The following is a 22,691-nucleotide window of genomic DNA, read 5'->3' as shown; positions in this document are numbered from 1 at the left end:
ATTAACATATTTATTGTTATATACAATTCACGAAAATATTTGAATATTTTTTAATGACAATTATATATATTAATGAACAATTTTTATTCTTAATGAAAGTTCGTAAGTATATAGAACACAATGCAGATGAAATTAAAATTGGAATACATTTTCGTTTTTTTAAATATAATTTTATATGCTACAATAAAATATTTAGAATTTAGTTTTATCATTCTTTATAAAAAAATTTCAAGAAAATTGTATTCAAAACATGAAAATATGATGAGATTTTGGGGATTGATTTCATTTCGTCGAAGAGATTTTTCATCAACAAAAAAATTGTCTAAGTTATTATGCTCTATATACATGTAATCTTTCATTAAAATTAAAAATTTCTGGTCATTGTCATTTTTCGTAAACAAATTTATTATATTAATTATATTAATATATTATTAATAAATGTAAGAAGAAATTTTCATCATTGAAGATGAAATTACAAATTAATAATTAATTTCTATTGAACGTGCTAGAAAAACGGTAGTCACAATATAAATGAAAATAGGAATAGATAACTTTCTAACTATTTTGGTAATTTTTTTATTTTTTATGTTTCTTTAAACATACATATATAAAATAATTGAATCAAAATAAAAAAATTAATTTCGTTTATAGATATATCAATATCTCAACTTTAAGATAAATACGAAAAACATGTTTAATATCTTATATTATTCAATTTTTTTTTTGATCATCAATTATTTTATTGATATATCTTAAGAAGTATCTTAAAAAAAAATCACGAAATTAAAATATTTATACTCTTTATAATTATAATATATCTGTCACTTATAACGAATTTTGGCATTATTTTTCTAGCCAATATTCAAAATATTTTCAAACCAATGATATTTATTTTAATTATAAGAAAAATTTATAACATAGCATATTATAACTTCCAATAATCATTCTTTTTAGAATATTTCGAAAAATTGCAATCATTACAAATTGATGTTTTTAACAAGTATTGGTTATATAAAAAAAAACATTGAAAAATATTCTTTTTGAACATAATTTATTCGCAAGCTTTAAATTGCAATTACTATATCAATCATGATTCAAAATCTTGATTTTTAATTGATTTTCTTTCTTATACAAGTAATTTTTCTCGTAAAAAGAATATTTATTTTATAACGAATTAAATTAGAATTTCTTCAAGAAATCGAACGTTTTTAATTTTCCAGTATTCTATTCTTATATTAATTTTTAAGAAAAATCCGAAAATTCAAATAAAATATTTTATTTCTCGCAAAGAGAAAAATAAAATCTTTCATAAAAAATTAAGCACTTGACAAATTTTTCCCAAAAGATCAAATTTTCTGAATTTCGAGGAGCTCTGAAATTTCTAATACTCCACCATCCGTAACTAATTCCTAAGAAAAATCTAAAGATTCGAATGAAAGTTAAAGTCTCGTACCTGGTACCCAACGAATTCAGGCGTAACGTTCCCAGCGGTGTTATTGCCGGGCGGGCGTTGCACGATGTTCTGCGCGGTGGACGTGGCTACGAGTTCCGGATTACCGAGATTTCCCCGTCTCCTGTTCTGCCTTGGACTCGTATTCCTCGCCACCGCGACGTCCTTGTCCGGTCCCTTCACCTGTATCACTATCCTGTGCTCGGTATTCTCCTGTGCCGATGCGTAAACGTTCGACGTTTGTTGCACGGTGGCCGCAGCAGCTGCCTTCAGCCTCCTCTGAGGTGGTTCGCTGGCGAGTATCGTCGAGTCACTGTCACTCGGATCACTGACCATCATGATATCGCGTGCACTCAGTATGTCCATAGTCTCTTCGTCGTTGTAGTCGGGACTGGACATGTTGCTGATCGCCTCGGACTGGCTGAGGTCACCGTTGGTGGGATGAAGGCCGGAGGCCGAGGATGCGGTTCCGTCGCCGGAGGGCCCCAGGGCTGACGGTGTGGTGCCCGTGGGTACCGGCGGTGGGAACCTACGGGATCCAGAATTGGAGGACATGACGGAGGACGAGACCGAGGTAGGGGAAGTTGGCGATAAGGATCTTTGGGGACTAGTTCCCTCGGTCGAGGAGCTACTCGACGAGGATTGCGAGGAGCTGCCATTCTGGCAGCAGGAGGTGCGCTCCGAGGCTGATGGCGAGCTGACCGGCGCGTTGTACGTCCAGACGATCCTCTCGCTGGACAAACCTTGGCCGCTGTCAGGCCTCGTGTCCAACAGGGTGTTTAGGCTGGACGTGACGTCATCGTCAATGTCAATGTCCACCGCGCTCATCGACGGGTCCTTTTGGAATTGCAAGTGGTCCTCGGAGCGCGAGGTGCGGACGAAACCGCTCGAATAACCAAAACTCGCGGTATTTTGTTTGCTATTATCGCTCTGGCCCGGACACTGGCCGCTTTCACGCTTGCTGATCCCGACCGGTGAGGTGCTGGCCGAATTCGAACCGGTACACTTGTAGGCACGGTGATGGCCCAGCATCTCGTTAGGACTGGTGGGTACCGAGTTATGATGGTGGTGATTGTGGTGATTATGGTGATGGTGGGTGTGATGATTGTTGTACCTCAGGGAGTCGACCTTCTTCTGGTGCTTCGGGAGCAGGCCGCTGCTTTGCTGGGTGCGCGACAGGTTCAACATTAGGTCACCGGTCATCATGTACGCTTCGAACCTGGGCCCATTTGGTCGAACGAACTTCGGTTAGTTGATTTGACTTGTTTCTTTACGCGTATTCAAATATAAAAAATACTAGAAATTTCATTTGTTTCTTTAGAATGAAGTTACTTTTTCTTTAGAAGAAACTTAAAAAATTGAAATCAAAATAGTATTGCATAATAAATGCATTTTTTGATTTTCAGTGGATTAATGATTGCAAAAGTATAATATTTTTTGAAAGATTATTAGAATTATTTTCATTTTTGATCGTTTATAAAATATTCGCTATTTATTATCGATATATATTATATTCTAAGTAAGGATATTGTAAAAGAATAGAATTTTTAATACTTCATTCAATATTTTTATCAGGCAGTGTGTGTACGATTTATATTCCTAAAAATAAAATATTGTATTTATTTTATCATAATAAAAATGCATTTTTATTATGAAAAAAAAAGCAAAAATCATATATTTATATAATTATTATACATATAAGAGAATTGTATTTTAATAAATATTGGAAAATATTAAAATGTTTAGATAGATAAATAATATACAGATTCGAATTACTTAATTTTAGAAAATATGATTTCATTTTAAATTCTATATTTTACTCAATAAAAGTCTTATATTTAAATTGTACAGTCTCAATTGTACAGAATAAAATCATAAATTTGTGATCCATGACATGAAATCCTAAACGAATGATTTTTTTGAAATCATTTTTTTGTTTATATTTATTTTGAAAAATATTGTTTTTTTAGAAAATATATCGTTACTATGCTTTTTCATCAAGATCTTTTAATCAAGATATATACTTTTTTAATTTATATTGATTTATTTATATTTATAAATAAGACTAAACTTTATTGTTATAATTTTTTAATTGCATAATAGAATAATAATTAAATATTTTTGTAAATATAATTTTTATATTTATGACAATTTTGCTTTGCTTTTGATAATATATCATGTTTTAAATGTTTTTTTTCTTTAAATGTTTGCTTCTGGCATACATTGAATATAACGATAAATATTTTATCTTCCGTTATATACAATATTTTTTTTTACACAAAAAAAATGGAAACGTTTGAAAAAAAGTTTAAATATATATACAAATATATGACAATAAAGAAATTTAATTCTTCGGAGAATATTATCTAGAATTTTTAGGATTAATCATTAATCATAAAATAATATTATAATTATATATGTGATATTATAATCAATCATATAACTAATCACATAATAATAATATTAAATATTTTAAATAAGTTTAATATTATTATGTTCATATTTCTCAAAAAATAAAAATAAATTAAAATAACAATATTCTCATATATATTATAAAAACAAAATTTTTATTTGATAAAGAATCTAGTATAAAATCTTTTTCTAAAATTAAAGTAATTTTTTAAAAATTATAATAAAAAATGAGATACTCTTTTTTGTATCTAGGTAATCTCAGATAAATAATGAAATCACACAAATAATTTTAATAATTTTCATATAAAAAAGTATATACATAATATTGTATAGATATTTTAAGAAAGTTATTATTTAGAATTATTTGCTTTTTCTTAAGTTAAAATCAAATAAGTGTATTGTAAAATAATACAATAGTATAAAAATTAAGAAAAATAAATTAAAACAATATTAAAATATTAATAAATAAGTTTTTAATGACATATAAATATCAAATTAAATAACAAAATCACAATTTATCTTAATTATTTTATATTAATTATATATATAAATTTCATTTTGCATAATCACATAATGAATCTCTAAATATTGAATCCATAATAGCAAATTTTGATTTTTAGCTTTTGTTATTATAACAATCAAAAACAAAATATATTTCAAATATCCATTTGTTTTGTATCTATATTCTAAAATTATTATTATGCCAATAATAATATATACATTGATTAATTTTTTGAAAATTAAAAAATAAATCAGAAAAAATTCTATTTAAGTATATATTGAACAAAAAGATATTAAATAATGTCTATAGTGAAAAATCATTGTAATTTCTATTTTGTTTGTTTCAATATATCAAATTAAATAATCAAAACCTTGATGTCTCTTTTCTGATGTCTGATATTTTATCTCTTCTATATTTCTGTAATCTCTTTTCTCTTAACAACAAAAAGAAGATTTATTAAAGGAAAATCAATAATATCAGTTCTTATAAAAAAAAAAAAAAAAAAAATTTCATTGTCACTTACCTAGGCGTGTTCTTCTGTCTGGAAAACTTGTCACCGGAAAGCGGCTCCCATTGGGCACGTTCCTCTTCTTTGAAACTATCCATTGGTGGAAGTAGTGCCTCTAACTCGGAGGAGCCAGAGGCATCACTATAGGATCCATTGCTTCTGGTCGCATATTGCGTCGCCCCAGTTGGTTCCTGTGGCGAACCTCCCGGAAGTTCTGGCGTTCCAGGCTTCCTTAGTTCTGTGCCCTCTCCGTTGCCGGACGACACTGTTCTAGGGTTATTCGCGGGCGTTGTTGCCTCGAGAGATATCTTCGACGAATCCGTCTCGTCACATACCGGTTGTCCAGGTGACAATAGCCGACGCACATGAGCTTTTATCGCAGGATCTAAAGAAATGATATAAATATCTTATTTAAACTGTGATTTTTCGTATTTAAAGGTTATATTTTCAGATAATAAGTATTTTTCTTTCTTTTTGGATTAAAATAAAAGTAAAGATAAGAGTACTCTGAGAGAATAGGTTATTTCTTTTTCCTTTGAGTTAGAATGATAAGTGGAAGATAGATAGATATCTTGATTGAAATGAATTAAATGTAAAATAATGAAATATTAAATAATCTCTGAAAAGATTATATTTAGAAAATGAAAAAAACTAAAATTCTTGGTAATTATTTACAAACAGATTATCATCCGATTTTGATGATTTTTTAATATATTATTAAGATCATTACCTTGAATAATATTATAAAGATTTTATTTAGCGATCGTTGTTCGTTAAAAAGATATTAATAAAAACTTTTCTTCGAAAAAATTTAATTAGATCAGATTGGTTTTATTATCACAATTGATGGCTGGTCATCTTATAGAAATAAAAAAACTAGTCCAAATCCAATGCAAATCATTAAATCGTAATTAAATGAATTTTTATTTAATTTTAATTTAAAGTGAAATTAAATTTAAAATTAACATTAAATTAATTAATGTCAAATAAAATTTATTTAATTTCTAATTTCATGATTTATATTGGATTTGTGTTAGGTTAATAATTTTTTAATAAACAACTGTTAGCGACTTCACAGCATTATTCAATATGATAATCTTGATATAATATATTAAAAAATCATTGAGATCAAGAAATGGTATTTTTTTTTTGCAGATATTTTAATATTTATTTTAATTTTTAATTTAATCATATGTATGATTAAAATTAAAAATAAATTATTTGATAAATTAAAAAAAAATATTTGATAATATTGCATATTTTAATTATTTTCAAATTTTATTAAGTAATATAAATAGATATTGCTATTGTGAATTATATAATAATTTTTTATTATAATATTGTAATTAAAATATCATTAAAAAAGATAAAATAAAAAAATTTTAAATTTTTTTTAATTAGTTATAACGTTGATGTTTTGATAAATAGATAAACTTTGATAGATTTGAAACGATAAAATGAAAAGATAAAAGATAAAAATTTTAAATTGTTAAAGTTAATTAAAATAATGATCAAAATAAGGTTTTAATATTCAATAAATTGTATATATCTTAAATTTTATATATTTTATCCATAATATATAAATTGTTTTTGCTTGTTTATCTATATATTAATACATTTCTTCTAATATTTTACATATTTAAAATTATTTATCAACATTATATTTAACCAAAATTTTATTTGCTTATGAAACAAGAATTATAATTATAATTGATTGTGATTTTTTTATTATAATTATAAATCTAAAAAGTAAATGCTTTGAATAAATTAATAATTTTTGAATATTTATATATTATTAATATTTATTTTAATCTTAAAATTCTCATATGTTAATTATTAATGTTTTAAATTAAAAATTTTTTTGTTTTAATATTAAAAATTTAAAAATTAAAAATATAATTAAAATTAAAACAAAAAATTCGAATATCAAAAATATTTATTTCAAATTTAAAAAAAGGTTACAAAAAAAAAAAAATAATAAAACTCAAATAAATATAAATCTGTTTTTTTCTCTATTTTTTCTGTTTCTATATTTTTTTCTTTTTTTTCTCTTCATAAGAATCATTATCTTTAATAATAAGAAAATGTGCAATCTCACACATAGATTCTGACGAAACTTCAAACCTCGGAGTCATGTTGATTTCGAAGCCCTTGCAAATCACTCTTTAGACACGTTTTTCTTAAAGAACTTCTAAAGCTTTAGAAATTTCTACCTTGACTTTAGAAAATCCATCTAAATCTACCAACCACATTCTACCAATCTTACGTTCTATATAATTTTTTTAAAAATTGTTTTCGGTTCCGATTTGCTGTTCATGAGTAAAATTAATAAATATAAAAATTTTTTAATTCTGAACAATAGAAGCTGGAATTTTTAAAATAAATAAAAATACTGATTTTTATAATATTTATAGCTCAAAAATTAGTGATATTTAGATAAAACATTCTGGAAATACTTTATTCATCATGAATTTCCAAATAATTTTAAAAGAAGTCACATTATAAAATAAAAATATTTGTAATATTACTCTTCACTCTTTTCATTCGCTTAATTGTCATAGAATTATTTTTACCAATAATACTTGGAATCGAAACTTTAGTTTTTAAGATACGTATATACGTCTTTGGAAACTTAAAGTATCGTAAAATAAAACATAAACATTCTTTTTCTATTTCACTTTATATAACCAATGTTTTTCTTTCTTTACGATTAAAGCAAGCGAAATCGAGAAAGAACATACTCAACAACAATTCTCAGAATATTTAGCTCCTTGAATGATTATACGTTCCATTTCTTGTTATTCGGGCACAATTGTATTTATATAAAAAATACCTATTATATTATATTTATATACATTATGAAGTAAAAATTTTCAGCAAGATTCATACTTGTTCATATTGAATATTTTATATAGTTATAATTTTTATAACCTTTATGATCTTAATCTTATAAATTTTTTTAATTTTTATTGGAACATATTTGAATTTTGTATGAAAATAAAATGTTATGTATTTTATCTTATTAACAATATACATTGTTATGTAATTATGAAAAATAAAGAGATGAAATTATTTGATTATTGTAAAGTGGGTCGTATCTCGGAAAAGCTCAGAAAAACACCGTTGTACATGTATATAAGAATAGGAAAAAATCACATTTCGTTTATAATTATTTTGTTTTCTATTCAAAATCTTGATAAATTCTTATAATCGCTATTAAAAAGATTTATACGAAATAATAATTCTCACTTATGCTCGCATAATATTTATATTCTCTTCTATAAATACATCTTTTAATCTTGTATCTGACTAAAACTGCATTAAATTCCTCATTACGAAAGAAACTTCTTGTCCTTTATTATCATTACAAATTTAAAAATATTTTTAATACGAATATATTAAATTATGAAAACATTTTTTAATTGAAAGTTCCTATCAGCGATTTTCATTATCAAAAATATAAAAAAATAAGTAATAATAATTTTTTTAAGAAACATGGAACAAAAAGTTTCTGTTTTAGTGAAGCAGTTCAAGACTTATTAGATAGTTTTATTTATTGGTGAATTCACTAACAAGCTAAATACTCAGAATTCTAAGCGTATAAAAATAAATTTAAGAGTAAAACTTTTGAGAACAATTTATTGTTCCTTTTTTATTGTTTGGGATCCTAATCTTAAATATACATTCCGTATATTTGAATAATATAGGATGAATTAATAAGAACTACTAGAACTATATAGAAAAATTTATATTTATTGATTATATCAAAATGAATTTGTCTTTTTCAAGATCAATGTATTTCAGATCCAATATCGTTATAAAAAATAAGATATAAAAAAATCAGATTCCATCCATTCAATGTATTCCCTAAAATATATAATTCATTTGAAACATGATATGATCAATAGAAATTTTAAAGTTATTGATTAATTATATATATTCATTGAAATTAGATCCAACTATCCGAATATTTGTTAAATTTTACTATTCAAATATCAGTAATATTCATATTTATTTTTAATATTTGGATCTGTTTCATTGGGAATAATATATGTATATTTGGTTACCTAAAAATTCTATGAAATAAATAAATATTTTCTTTTCTCTTTTTTTCTTTTTTTTTTTTTAAAGAGATAATAAAAGATACTTCATTGTTGCTCTAATGAAAAGCATATCTTATTGATATCTCTTTAGCAGACTAATTGTAAATTATAATAGAATCTTTAATGCAACTCGAATCTATGATGAATAAGTACTCTTGATCCATTCAATTTAGATTGAATATCCAATTAGTTAATCGATATCTAACTACTCGAATGTTTAGTCAATTTAGATCCAAATATTTAAATACTAATTTTCCATTATATAAACATCAGTTATAAATATTAATACTAATACAATTATTACAGTTTTCAAATTGCAATAATAATTTAAATATTATTATATATAATATTAAATAGAATATATCAAATTTAATTAAGACTCGAATATATGTGAATATATCTAAGTATTCGTTTGATTTAAATTATTGAGCAACGAATTAACGATATATTAATATTAATATTAATTTCATATGCAATCAATTAATAAATATCTTAATAATTTTAGTAAAAAACAATGAGAAATTATATTGATCATGCAAAAATTAAAAAAATATATGTGTCATCATAATATGATTTCTATATATCTATTTAGAGAAAAATTAATTATCTTAAGACGCATTTTTGTCAGTGAACAATTCACGAACATTGTTTACAAACATTTGTTAGCCAATTCGTAAAAGTGTTCATATTATCAGTAACTATAATTTAAATTGCTTCAAACTGTTCAACAGTTTTATCTCTATCTTCTATAAATTTTGAATAGATATTGCATACCAGACATTAAAATTGAATCATTTCAAATGTGATTCAAAATTTGAAACTCTGAAAAATCTTGATCGTTTTGGATGTCTTGAAAATCTTAAAAATTGTGATAGTGCAATGAGTGCATGATTCAATATCTTATTACTTTTCAATTACTTTGATTGCTTGATGTAAAATATCTATTATAAGAAATTCAGAATAATTGAAATCCAGAAAATTATCATAATTACATTTAGTAATTATTTAGAAAACAATTATCACGTTCAATTACAATGATTTTTGAATATGTTGTAGAAATGAACATTTTGAACAATTTTTTTCTATATATATAACCATTATTTATCCATTTTTCGAGATATTCTTTTCGAAAAAAAATTACTTCTATTACATTGAATTTCGTCAATATACATATATATATATATCCATGACAACATATGCGTCAATATATTATTGTCGCTCATCTACTGTTTCTATAAACACATCACAACGATTAAACATTATTTTAAGTTAAGAATTTAAAAAAAAATGTATCAAGTTTGATTTATTATATAATATAAAAATAAATGTAATAACTAAATTTGAAGCGATTCGAAGTGTCTGAAATTCCACTATTACTTATGTCTCCTTCGAAACCATTCAATTCTTATTTAAACCATCTCTTTTTTTACACAATAATTTACGAACAATTCACATTCATTAATTAAAACGGATATCCTTTTTTCCTTCTGTTTCTTCACCTTCAAATTTACTTTAATTACTCTCACTTGCGCAATATTCATCGCGCACATCATCTTCCGTACGCGATTTTGTCAATAAGGTTAAAAAAAAATCACCGTGGCAACACGGAACGGACAAGAAAATAGGGTTTCTCTTCACGGAAATTTATCGCCAGTGCGTGGAGAACTTCAAAGCGGCCGAGCACCGGTCCCAAAGCCGGGTCGCCAAAGAAAACTCGCTATCCGGGTGGAAATGCGGCGGAGGAACTTCGATTCCCGCGGGGTTGAGGACGCGATTTATGAGCGACAGAACTCGCCCTTAAATAATATAGCTCTACGCCTCTACGTCTCGTCGCTGTTGTTCGATGCAGCGGTGGCTGCACTGTTTCACGTTTACTCTGCCCCACAAACGAGAGCAACCATTCAACGGGTTTATGATCCGTCGTCAAGAAATGCAATATCTAGTTTATGCTTAGTGTCTGACTACTTTCAGTAGCACAAAGAGTATCTTTCCCTCTGCGAGTGGAATTTAATGAATGTTTCTCGGGTTACGGTGTTTGTTAACTTGTGTTCAGCGGAGGAGAATGTTGTCGAGTCGTTTTTGGAATAGATGTGGATTAAATGGGAAATAGAGAGAAGAGGAAAAACACGGATCGAAGAATTCTTTATTAAGATATTTGTAATTTGACAATATGTGAGAAAAAGATTAAAAAATTGAACTTTCTTATATAATTTTTTTTTTATATTGAAATTAATTTTTCAAAGGCAAAAAGTTTTTTTAGTTATTTAAAAACGTGTCTTGTTAAAATTTATATAAAAAATTACATGGAAAAATATTTGAAAATACATAATGACAAGGAAATATCAAATGATGATTTAAAATGAATATTTTTAAAATGGTTTGCATAACATAATTTTGTATAATAAATGAAATTTGTACAATAAAATGATTTATTTAGGAAATTTGAAAACGTTTTTTATTAATTTTTTTTTCAAAGAATCATAAATATAATTTTCTATTCCTAAAACTTTATTTTTTTACTTTAAAAAGTTTTTATTTTTCTTATCGCTTATATATAGGCTAGAAATTAATAAAAACAAATTGACTGTATCAAAATTCGATGAAAATTGTTTCAACTTCGGAATACATGAAACTCGAAATACATAAAAATACATCATCTTTTATTATTAAGAAGTAGCTAAATACATTTATAATACAAATATTTATTTCTTTCCTATTAGAAGTCCACAATTAGAAGTCAAAATTGAATATCAGTTTAAAAAAAAAATTATGCACATAACTCAGTAAATAAAAAATTAATGTTATTTTATTATTTCAGTGTTTTTAAATGTGTGTTCCATTGGCTAACGATATCTATTTAACAAAATTAATATTTAATAAAAAAAATCGGAGAAAAAAAAATCCGATTTTAATTAATTTATTTAATTCTATTACTAATAATATTATTGGTAAAAAGAAATTGACAAGTTAATTAATTATTCAGATGTTAAAAATATATAATATATAATATAAAAAACCAGATCAAACCAGAATTATATTTTTCATCTTTTATAAGATTTCATATTTATTTTAAATTTATATATAAATAAAATAATGGGTAAATTTTGAATTACCTTAAGTAATAACAAAGAATTATGTTATACAATTTAACTATCCATCTTTCTTTTTCTAGATAAAATATTTTATTATTATTCATACGAAATAAATTACAATTTCTAGAGTTCTACTAATAATTTTTAAGTCCAATTCAAGTATGCAAAAGATTCTATTATCCATTTATAAAGGAAAGTAATAGGTAGAAAATAAATGTAATAAATTTTTTCGTATTTTTAGATAGTAGTGTATATTTGAGAATAATCTAGCAATCTTTAATCTATAATTATAAATATGAATAATTATATTTTGTCAAAGTTTCATTATTTTATTTTTATATATTCTATTATTAATGAAGATTCTCTATAACATGTTTTTAAATATATTAATAAATATTTTATTTAAATTTTTATTTTACTTTAATACAAAGTACTAATAAAATATAATAATTTAAAAAAAAAAATATTTACTAATTTAAAAACATTTATTAACATTTATTAACTTTAGATACGATTAAAAAGAATATTATAAACTATTATTCCTTAAATATACCTGAATTACAAACTATTGTTCTTTAAAATATTAATAGTTCAAGTCATCAAATATATTAATTTTTAATCTAAATTTTTATCTATTTTTTTCTGAATAAATTCTTCTAATTAAAATTGTTTCCAATTCTTTATAAAAATATACGTAAATGTACATACATTTTCACATCTCATACAACAAACATTCTCAATCTATTAATAGTACAACAATAATTATACTATATATATTCTAGTAAATCAATAATTCTTAAATTAAAATTATTTTAATAAAATATTCTAATTTTAATAAAATACACATTGCTCATAAAATTTTCCATAAATTTTATCTACAAAATTTACAACTTTACAAATCCCAATTATTTCCTTCATTTTTCACCGAGTTTTCCGTGCATCGTCTTCCTGCAGACCGTGAGTAATCAATGATTCACTCTGATAGAAAATCGTTTGTTATCCGAACGCGTCGTTTGATCGTGGGCTCGTGCGCTTAATTAACTGCCCTCGACACTCTCCCTTTTTTTTTTCCCCTCCCTTTTTTTCTTTTTCACCATGTTGTTTCATATTCTTGCGTGGAATACGCGTAAACAGCGAACAGCTGGCAGATACCAAATGATAAAAACGATCGACGCTGTAAGGAGCTGTGAGTAAATGCACGATCGCGTTTCCTATCGGTTATTATCGCGTAATTCTATTATTATGATCAGGTTCAAGAGCGACTATATGCGCGTGCAACGAGTTCTATCATTAGATCGTCAGAGTTCAGTCACCAGCTGACGTACAACCAGACTACAGTTCATGGACATGGTGACCATTTAAAACAGTTTTCGATTGATTTACGATAGCACTTGAAAAGCTTTTTGATAATATTTATCTTATATAGAAGATACTTTTTATTTTTGGAATAAAAATAACGAATAAATGAAACAAAAAATTACTAAGTAAAATAAAGTAAATTTATCTAAAATGGAAATACATGTAAATAAATTCTAAAAACTTATTTTTAAATAATTTATTTATCAAACATTTGATTATTTCAAGAAACAAATGAAAGATAATTTTAAAAACATTAAAATTATTCATATATATTTATCTTTCATTTTTCCATTGATTTTTCTTTGATACAATAATTATACAGAATTTGTAAAATATTCATACATATATATTTGCTTGTAAGTGTTTCGAATATCAAATATTAGCATTAAATTATAATATAAGTCTTATCTGTATAATTCGATATTTGAAATTGTAATAATCCTAATAGAATCTATGTCAACCAAGATTTATATTAGAACAATCTATCGTGTTAAGCAAGTTCCAGTTCGCTCTGATGACGCAAATGTATCCTAAATCAATTATATCTCCTCGAATATATATCCTCCGTATAAAATAAAACATTAAAATTTAAGTTAATAAATGAAATCGAATATTAATAAAAATAAAAAAAAGAATATGCACAATAAGAATTTGATATACCAGAATTTTTATTACTTTAATAAATGATTTATACAATGATATAAAATAAAAAATAAAATTATATAATTTACATTTATCATTTACGATATTTAATTAAAATGAAAATAAATAGATAATAAAAATTTATTGCTAAATCTTTATTATTTGAAAATTTAAGAATTATTATTTTATTATTATTAAATATACAAGAGATATTTAAAACTTTTTCGTATTAATATCAATAACTTATAATTTATGATTTGTATTTCATTAAATTAATATATAGAAATTTTTCATTATTTTTATAAGATTTATTTTCCTTGTTATCGCAAGAAATATCGCAAGAAATACATTTTTTTTACATTTAATATAATATAGATCAAATAGACTAAAAGTATATAAAAAAAGATACTAATTTTTTTTAAAATTTGAACGATTTTTGAGACAAAAGTTTAAGTTTAAGAAACCTTTTGAGATTCCAAAATTTTATTTAAAAGTTTGAAAAATTAATTGGAAAAACTAAATTAACTATATTAAAGGTAATAAAAATTTTTTTGAAAATTTTAAATATTATGATATAAATGAAATTTCTAAATTAATATATAGTATCAAATCCATTATTTATAAAAAATAACTAGATTAAAATAGTTAGATTAGATTATATTAAAAAATTCTATCATTTTATTTAAGTAATTAACCTATTAATATATGTAACATTAATTTCTAATTAGAAATCTATTATTAACATCTGTAATATAAGATTTCTAATTAATAATAAAATTATAAATCAATATAAAAAGAAAAAAAGTTAAAAATTTCGAATATTTTCTACGAGAAATAAAATTTAAATATTTAAAAAATAGATTAGATTAGGTTAAATTAGAAAATCTATCATTCTATTCAAGCAAATTAATAAAATAATATTAATTTCCAATCAATTACAAATTGGTATAAAAAAGAACAAAATTACAAAGTGGTATAAAAAAGAAAAAACTAATTCCAAATTTTTAATAGATAAACCAAAAAAAAAAATATTTTAATTATACCAGAAAATTATAGTAATCAAAACAGTAACGTCGAAAATTTTGAGTACTGATGCAAGGGTTCAATCAAATGCATTTCCAGTAAGACTACACAATCGTTTACTCAGATAGGATATTAGTCCCAAAGCTTTAGATGGCAATTTTTCTTTGTGCTTTGCGGCATCGTTCAATTTCCTCGGGGAGGATTAAACTGTCACGAGATAACTCGCGCGATTATCGTGTGCTGCGAACGCATGCTTTATGGCAAAGACGGCTCATGGCCTAAAGAGAGAAAGAGAAGAAAAGGGAGAAAAGAGCTAAGTCGAATCTAGTATTTTGTCATTAGATTACTGGGATATGCTGGTTCATTAATCAACATTACGGCACAGATGTAATTAGCTTGCCTTTTAAAAGCACGGAATAGTTCATCGATTAGAGATATATTAGATTTCTTTCGAGTGTTGCAAATTCTTGAATTTATGAATTTAAGAAAACTAATGAGAAAAGAGATAAAATATTAAATTTTAGGATAACTATATTCAATAGGGCAAAATATATTTCTTTTTAAAAAATTTTGATGAAAATTATGATAGTGGTTTTTAATATTTATTTTGATTATTAAAATTATAAAAATATTTCAATATTTTTATTATTAAATATATTTTTTATTTGATAAAATTTGTAATTATAGTTTTTAAAAATTATTACATCAAATTTATACTATAATATTAAAATATTATAATTAATTAATTATTTATATTGATTAAGTTATAATTGTATAATTTAATATATATATATATAATATAAATTTTAATAACAGTTATATTAATGTTAATTGAAATATTTTTATATATAAAATATTATTATATTTTACATCTAATATAATAATATTTAATAATGTGATATAATAGTATTTAATTTAAACATTTTAACATAATATTTATTTCACAAAGAATAATATTTATAAGATGATATTATAAATTGTTAAAGTTTATGTAAAATTTGTTAAATATATAATAATAACTGATATAACATATTTATTAAATACATACATATTTTATACAAAATAATTTTAATGACGGAATCATTCGAGTCTATACGGATGAAAAGATTTTACACAAAATGAAACTCTCAGTTTTTTTTTTTTTTTTTTTTTTTGCTTAGAATTACTAGGACGTCCTTCATATGTCATTTAGATTGCGGTTTCTTTACATGTCGTCGACCTCTTTACGTCGTATGGACTGTCGCATCGTTTCTTCATGTATCATCTAGTTGTAACTAGATGCATTTTAATAGTCATCTTTCCAATTTTGCACAATATATTAAGTTTTAAATGAAAATTGATTTTAAATTAGAAAATTCCTCGTACATCTTACTTCAGAATTTTATACTTATACATAATATTTATTAAAAATATAAGAATAATATAGTTTGATGAAGAGATAAAATAAAAAGAATGAATCTATGATGTATAGAGGACGACGTAATGTAAAATTAATTAAAAAAAATCGATTCGTCACATTAATATTAATCAAAATTAAAATTGAACAATTTAATCCAAATCCGAAAGGAAAGAAAAATATCTATTATTTATTATTAAATAACAGAAAAATCAATAAATTAAAATAGTTTTAAAAATTATAAATTATAAATACGTATTTGAAAGCAAACAATTATCAATTCAATATATTCCTTTAACTTAAAAATACCTTGAAATTATAGTACATTATCCATTTATTTTTTAATAATTTCATACGAGGGAATGATTTATCAACTCTTTTTATTTTTATCTGCTCCATCTACATCAAACAATTTTAATTTCAATTTTGTTTCATCGCGCATTACGAAAATTATTAAGCAATTTTTTCTATTACTATAATTCTCAACCCAATTACCCGATAATATTCAACGACTACAATTTTCTATTAAACTCCGGTTGATTTACCGCGCACTAATTATTCGCCTTCACCATCTCGATCATATATGCGTTTTCCGCGGAATAAATCGTTGAATCGCATTTCTACCATCTCTTTCTCTCTCCCGCTCATTTTTACTCCCGGCTAAATTAGCTGATACGGGTTCCTTTGCGTTTAATGCACCTCTTAAATCGATATGCCGCTTTCCCCGGCATCCTGCAATCCCTTTCGTATACACAAGTGAGAAAAGCCAATTAACCGATGTTCGGTCACTGAACGCTGCCAGAGGCCGATTAGCAAACTGACAATCAATAACATGTTAACTATATTACTGAATATTATTACAAGAGTTGGATATTTATTTTTTGAATTATGTTGTATCGATTGTTTGCAAATTTAAGTAAAATTTATTTCGAATAATTTAAAAATTATTTCAAATAAAGCTGTTTATTATTTGATAAATATAGGTGAATATTTAGAAACCATTCTCCAATTTTAATGATTTTTTATGTTGTCAAGATTATGTCATTATACTGAATAATATGTGAAAGTTTTACTGCGCAGTTGTTCATTAAAAAATTATTAATCTAATCTGATTCAATCCAAACTCAAATATATATAAATTATAAATTATGAAATCAATTATCAATTAATTTATGTTTATAATTGTAAGTTTAATTTTATTTCAAATTAAGATTAAATAAAAACTTAAATTAAATAAAAGAAAGAATAGATAAATATTTGGAAAAATAATAAATTAACGAATCAATTATTTAAAGAATAACATTTATTTTTAGATGAAAAATTCGTTTCTAAAATAACATTCAAAATAGATATATAACATATACAATTTTAATAATAATTATACTAAGTAATAATAAGTATAATAATATCAAGAAAAAACAGAAATTTTTATCATTAGCAAATAATAAATAATTTATTTCTTGAAATGATAAATAAAACATTAATTGTAAATATATCAATTTACTTTTCATATGTTCATAAATATGTAAGTACTCGTTTGTATTATTTCAAAAATAAACTATATTTTCAAATAATCTTAAAAAGTAAAATAGTGTAATTTTAAATTTCTCAAAACGCTTAGTTTAAAGCTAAGTTTAATCTTAAATAATGTTATTTGATTAATTATTTGAAAAAAAGATTATTTTATATTTCTTTCTTTATGTTATTTCTTATTTTTTGAAATTTTAATTTTCTAATCTAAATTTTAATTTAAATATTTGTTCTTAGACTTTATTACAACATATAAAAATGTTTTTTTATACAGAATTTGGAATTTCAAATCTTTAAAGATATTGATAATTATATTTAAATATGTATATTTCTTTTTTTAAAATATTGTTTGATATTCATATTTCTTGAATTAATTATAAGATAAAATTTTTGTAATAAAAAATTGCTATTCCTCTATTGTTTATTGTCTTTTATTTTCTATTATTATTTGAAATAATAACTAATAACTAACTTTTTGATAAATAAATCATTTGAAAATAAATTATTTCTTGAATAAATTTTGCAATTTTTTTGCATAAATTTTTATTTTAAATCAATTTATATTTTATCTTGGATAAAATAATTATTTATTCTTTTTTTTTTTTTTATTTTTTTATTTTTATTAAATATAGAAAGTTTCAAACCTGTTTGAAATTAAGATTAATTTCTTAATATTTTGAAAAACAGATATAGGATTTTGCTATGCTAATTTTTAAGATAAAGTATATATGTAATTTTTTAAAAAATTTATTTTATGTTTTTTTTTAAATATTCATAATTTAAATTTAAATTCTTAATGCCATTTGAAATAATATTTTTTAACTATGAAATAAAAATTTATACTTCAGAGAGAAGCTCATAAGTTATACTTCTTCAAATATTATGAAAGAATAAATTAAAATTGTAAAAACTTTTCAATTTCAGAAATAAATATCTATTATAAGTTGCTTCGATACTTAGATTAAATACAAAGTACAAAATTTGTTTAAATAATAATAAAATTATATGTGATTTTAAAATTATACTCTAATTTAAAAAATTCAATAATTAAATAAATTTTAATATTAAAATTTAATTAATTTCTAAACTAATTATATTTCTAAATAATTAGATTTCTAAAATAAACACATTTCTATATTAATCTCTCAATGATTGAATGATTGAAATCGCAATTCACCATCTACAAAAACAACGAAATGAATTCATTTCGAACGAATTCCTTAATTCAACTCTATCCCATCCTCTTGTTTCTCCGTATATATCTAGATTATCTTATCAAAGAAGCTTTTCCTATCGTCCAGTGAATGGACGTAGCAATCGTTCAACAGGGCCATCAGGTTGTTCAACGCGGACTTCATTAGTACGGACAGCACTGGGAGGATAGAGCCTAACCTCTAACATCGAATGAATTCAAGGTGCGCGTGCACTGATAACGATAATCCGGTGTAAATCGGCTAAACACGACGGTTGCTCTGAGGTAACATCGTATCTGGTCCCTTGGCGGGTTTACACAATGATTCCACTCACGCAACCGTGGCCAGCCAGCTGTCCGCCAGTATTCTATGTATTTGCAGTATTTTAAATTGGATAAGAATTTTTATGAAAAGAAAGTGCGGTGAATAGAATTTTAAATGCAATTTAACTGACGAATAGCAATTTATTTTATGAATTATGTTGATTAAAGAAAAATATTTCAAAAATTAAATTCATAAGCTATATATTAAGCTATACATATTATAATAATATATATTATATACTTTAAGAAATTTTAAAATTATTACTTTTATATCGTTATTTTTAAAGTTACTTAAAAAATAAATAAATTATTAATTATGAAAAATAAATTATTGTATTAATTAAACGATTTATTTGTAACATGTTTTATTTATTTTTTTTTTGTAATAACCATGTTTAGAAACTGTTTAATTTCTTATTGCATAATTGTACATTTTTATACACATAAAGTATATACAATTTATGTTTGTAAAATATGCAAATATGCACGAAAAATATTCATTATACATTTATATAATATTAATTAATCATATATAATATTATCTGAATTAATTGATAACATTTAATAATTTTGTTTTAATTGATAATTTATTTGTGGTAAATTATCATAATTAGTGTTCTAAAAATTATAAATAATTTTTTAATATTTATAGAATTTAATTGCTGATATATATAATTATGATCAATTAATATAATTTATATACAATAAATGTTTTACATCACAAAATATAATGGATCTATATTTATATTTGCATCAATTTGCATTAATTTTATAATAAATTAGAATATTTTTAATACTTCTTAATACTTCTTCAATACTTTAATATTTATTCAATTCTATTATCGACTAATGTACTTTATTTCTTTTATTTCTTTTTATAATACAAACATAAGACATCTTTTCTTAATACAACAATGGAAATAGAATTTAATTCGAAATTAACATTCGTGTACTACATATAATGACAAAAATATAAACATGTAATACTAACTATAGAAACAAAATCTGAATCTTTTTGAAACATTCAAAGTATTAGAAAAAAGAAATGATTTATGATAAACTCAGAATACAATTCAGCTTTGTAAATTAAAAAATCTTGTATAATTTAACAATTAAAAAAAAGAGATCGTTAATTTTAATAAAATAAATAAAAATCATTTTTTTATAGTGTTATTCCAATTTTGTTGGAAATAAGATTATTATTTTTCTTAAAATATAAAATAATTTATCTAAAAAAAGTTTACTTCATTATTTGAATTTCCTTATCTGAAATTTCCTCTTTTCTAATTAATATAATTGATACCTAATTGAGATAATAGTATTATCGCTTAATATGTTTACAATTTTAAATATTTCAAATATATCTGGATTGTTTTCTAAAAATTGCATTCTATTTCTATTTTCTTTCGAATTTATTCACCACAATTACGGGATACATTCTTTAAATAAATAATGCAATTGAGTATAATCTATATAGAATCTATTAAAGATAATGGATTGATAGTTTCCAATCTCTTTATTGTAATTAGCAAAAAATTTTTAATTTTAATAAATACTTTTAATTTGTATACATGCAAAGTATGCAAAATAATAATCACATATTAAAATATGTTTTTGCATAAAAATAGTATATTCAAAAAAAAGAAAAAAACAATATATTCATAACCTATTGATGAATTTAGTTTTTTCTAATTTATAAGGTTCTCCAGTTTAAATAATTGATGATCTCCATCTATATAGATATTTTATTTTATTTTAATATTATTATTTACATAAATATTTAACATAATATAAAAATATATAATATGTAAATTATTTTTTGTGAAAGTGTCTATGTCTTAAGATTATACATATATTTATAATATTTAAATATAAATCTAAATAAAATATTTGTTAAAGAATCTGTTAGGAATATAATTTCAAATATAATTTAATTTATATTAAATATTAATTTAATTTAATAAAAGCGAGAATTATAATTCATAAGCAATATTAATATTAGTATAATACAATTTTAAAATCGAAGGATTTAATTTTATGAAAGTGACTGATCATTTTAATATAATAATGAAATAGCACTTGATGAATGCAATGACTCGATAGAAATAGATTAGATTCAACAAAAATAATATAATATTAATATTAATCTAAATAATAATATTGATATGATAATATCGAGAAAATAATAGAAGAAAAAAAAGAATTAAAGGAAAAATATTAAAATAAATATTTTAATTTTTTAAATTCTTCAATTTCTTTAATAACTAAATTCTGAAAAATAAAATTACGTACGAAAATATTATTGAGTAATAACTAGCAAGAATTTAAAAATTTTATTTAAAAATATTTATTAAAAATATTTAATCGAAAGATTGATAAATATTAATTTATACATATATAAAATTTATAAATGTAATCTATGTTTTAAAATTTTTCACTGGTATAAGAAATTATAATCAATCAAACATAATTCTTTATCAAGCAAATATGTAGTTACAACGGGATGATTCCATTCTCCAAATAACATGTTTAATGATAAAATTTCTATGAAAATTATATGATCCATTTTATACATATACTTCATTACTTCTTATTTTTACTTTAAATAAAAAATTATAATGAATCAAAATAATTTTTTATTAATTTTAATTTCAATCCTTAAAGATACTTAAAGACTTTAAATAAAATAATTATAAAAAAATGATTTTATCTCTTAAAAATTTTATCTCTTTTATATATTTACTTATAAAACTCTCATACTAATTTAATGGAATTTATTAAATCAAAAACTATCAAAACTTTTATTAAAATTCATAATCAATCAAAAATAATTCTTTATAATGAAAAATATATCCAATCTATCATTTTAATTATAAAAAGTTTTTCTAAAAGCAAGATTAACTACAGAATTTTTATCTTCCACTACATTCATTTAATGCAATCTATCAGCTTTTAAAATTTTCATTAAAACAAAAAACTATAATCAATCAAAAATTATTCTTCTTTATAATGAAAGTTATGAAAGATTGATTTTGATTTTTGTTAAAAAATAATTTTAACTATAGAATTTCCATTTTATATTTATCTATCTTATCTTTTTGACATTTTCACTAAAATAAAAATTCCTAATTTGATAAAAAAATTTTTTTTTCATAATA

General features: G+C 22.9%; 1 protein-coding gene across 10 annotated transcripts in view; it reads right to left on the bottom strand.

Annotated features, from left to right (window-relative positions):
* Efa6 (Exchange factor for Arf 6) overlaps positions 1–22,691 on the bottom strand; it is a 128,008-nt gene that overhangs the window by 13,612 nt on the left and 91,705 nt on the right. For 8 of the 10 annotated variants that reach the window (XR_015295263.1, XR_015295264.1, XM_003696025.4 and 5 more), the window contains 2 exons: positions 4,888–5,257; positions 1,454–2,669 (listed from right to left, as the gene is read on the bottom strand). Coding sequence is in view for 8 of the 10 variants with exons in the window: in XM_003696025.4 (XP_003696073.1) it covers positions 1,454–2,669; positions 4,888–5,257 (1,586 nt within the window). In the remaining 2 variants the exon portion in view is untranslated. Of the gene's footprint in view, positions 1–1,453; positions 2,670–4,887; positions 5,258–5,602; positions 5,947–22,691 lie in introns of those variants that run through there. The other 2 variants (XM_086917906.1, XM_086917905.1) reach the window with 2 other exon arrangements.

The sequence above is a fragment of the Apis florea genome, unplaced genomic scaffold (genome assembly GCF_048593485.1).
Source record: "Apis florea isolate Af1SG1 unplaced genomic scaffold, ASM4859348v1 contig_2272_pilon, whole genome shotgun sequence".
Lineage (NCBI taxonomy): Eukaryota > Metazoa > Arthropoda > Insecta > Hymenoptera > Apidae > Apis > Apis florea.
This window is presented reverse-complemented; position numbering and strand designations above follow the sequence as displayed.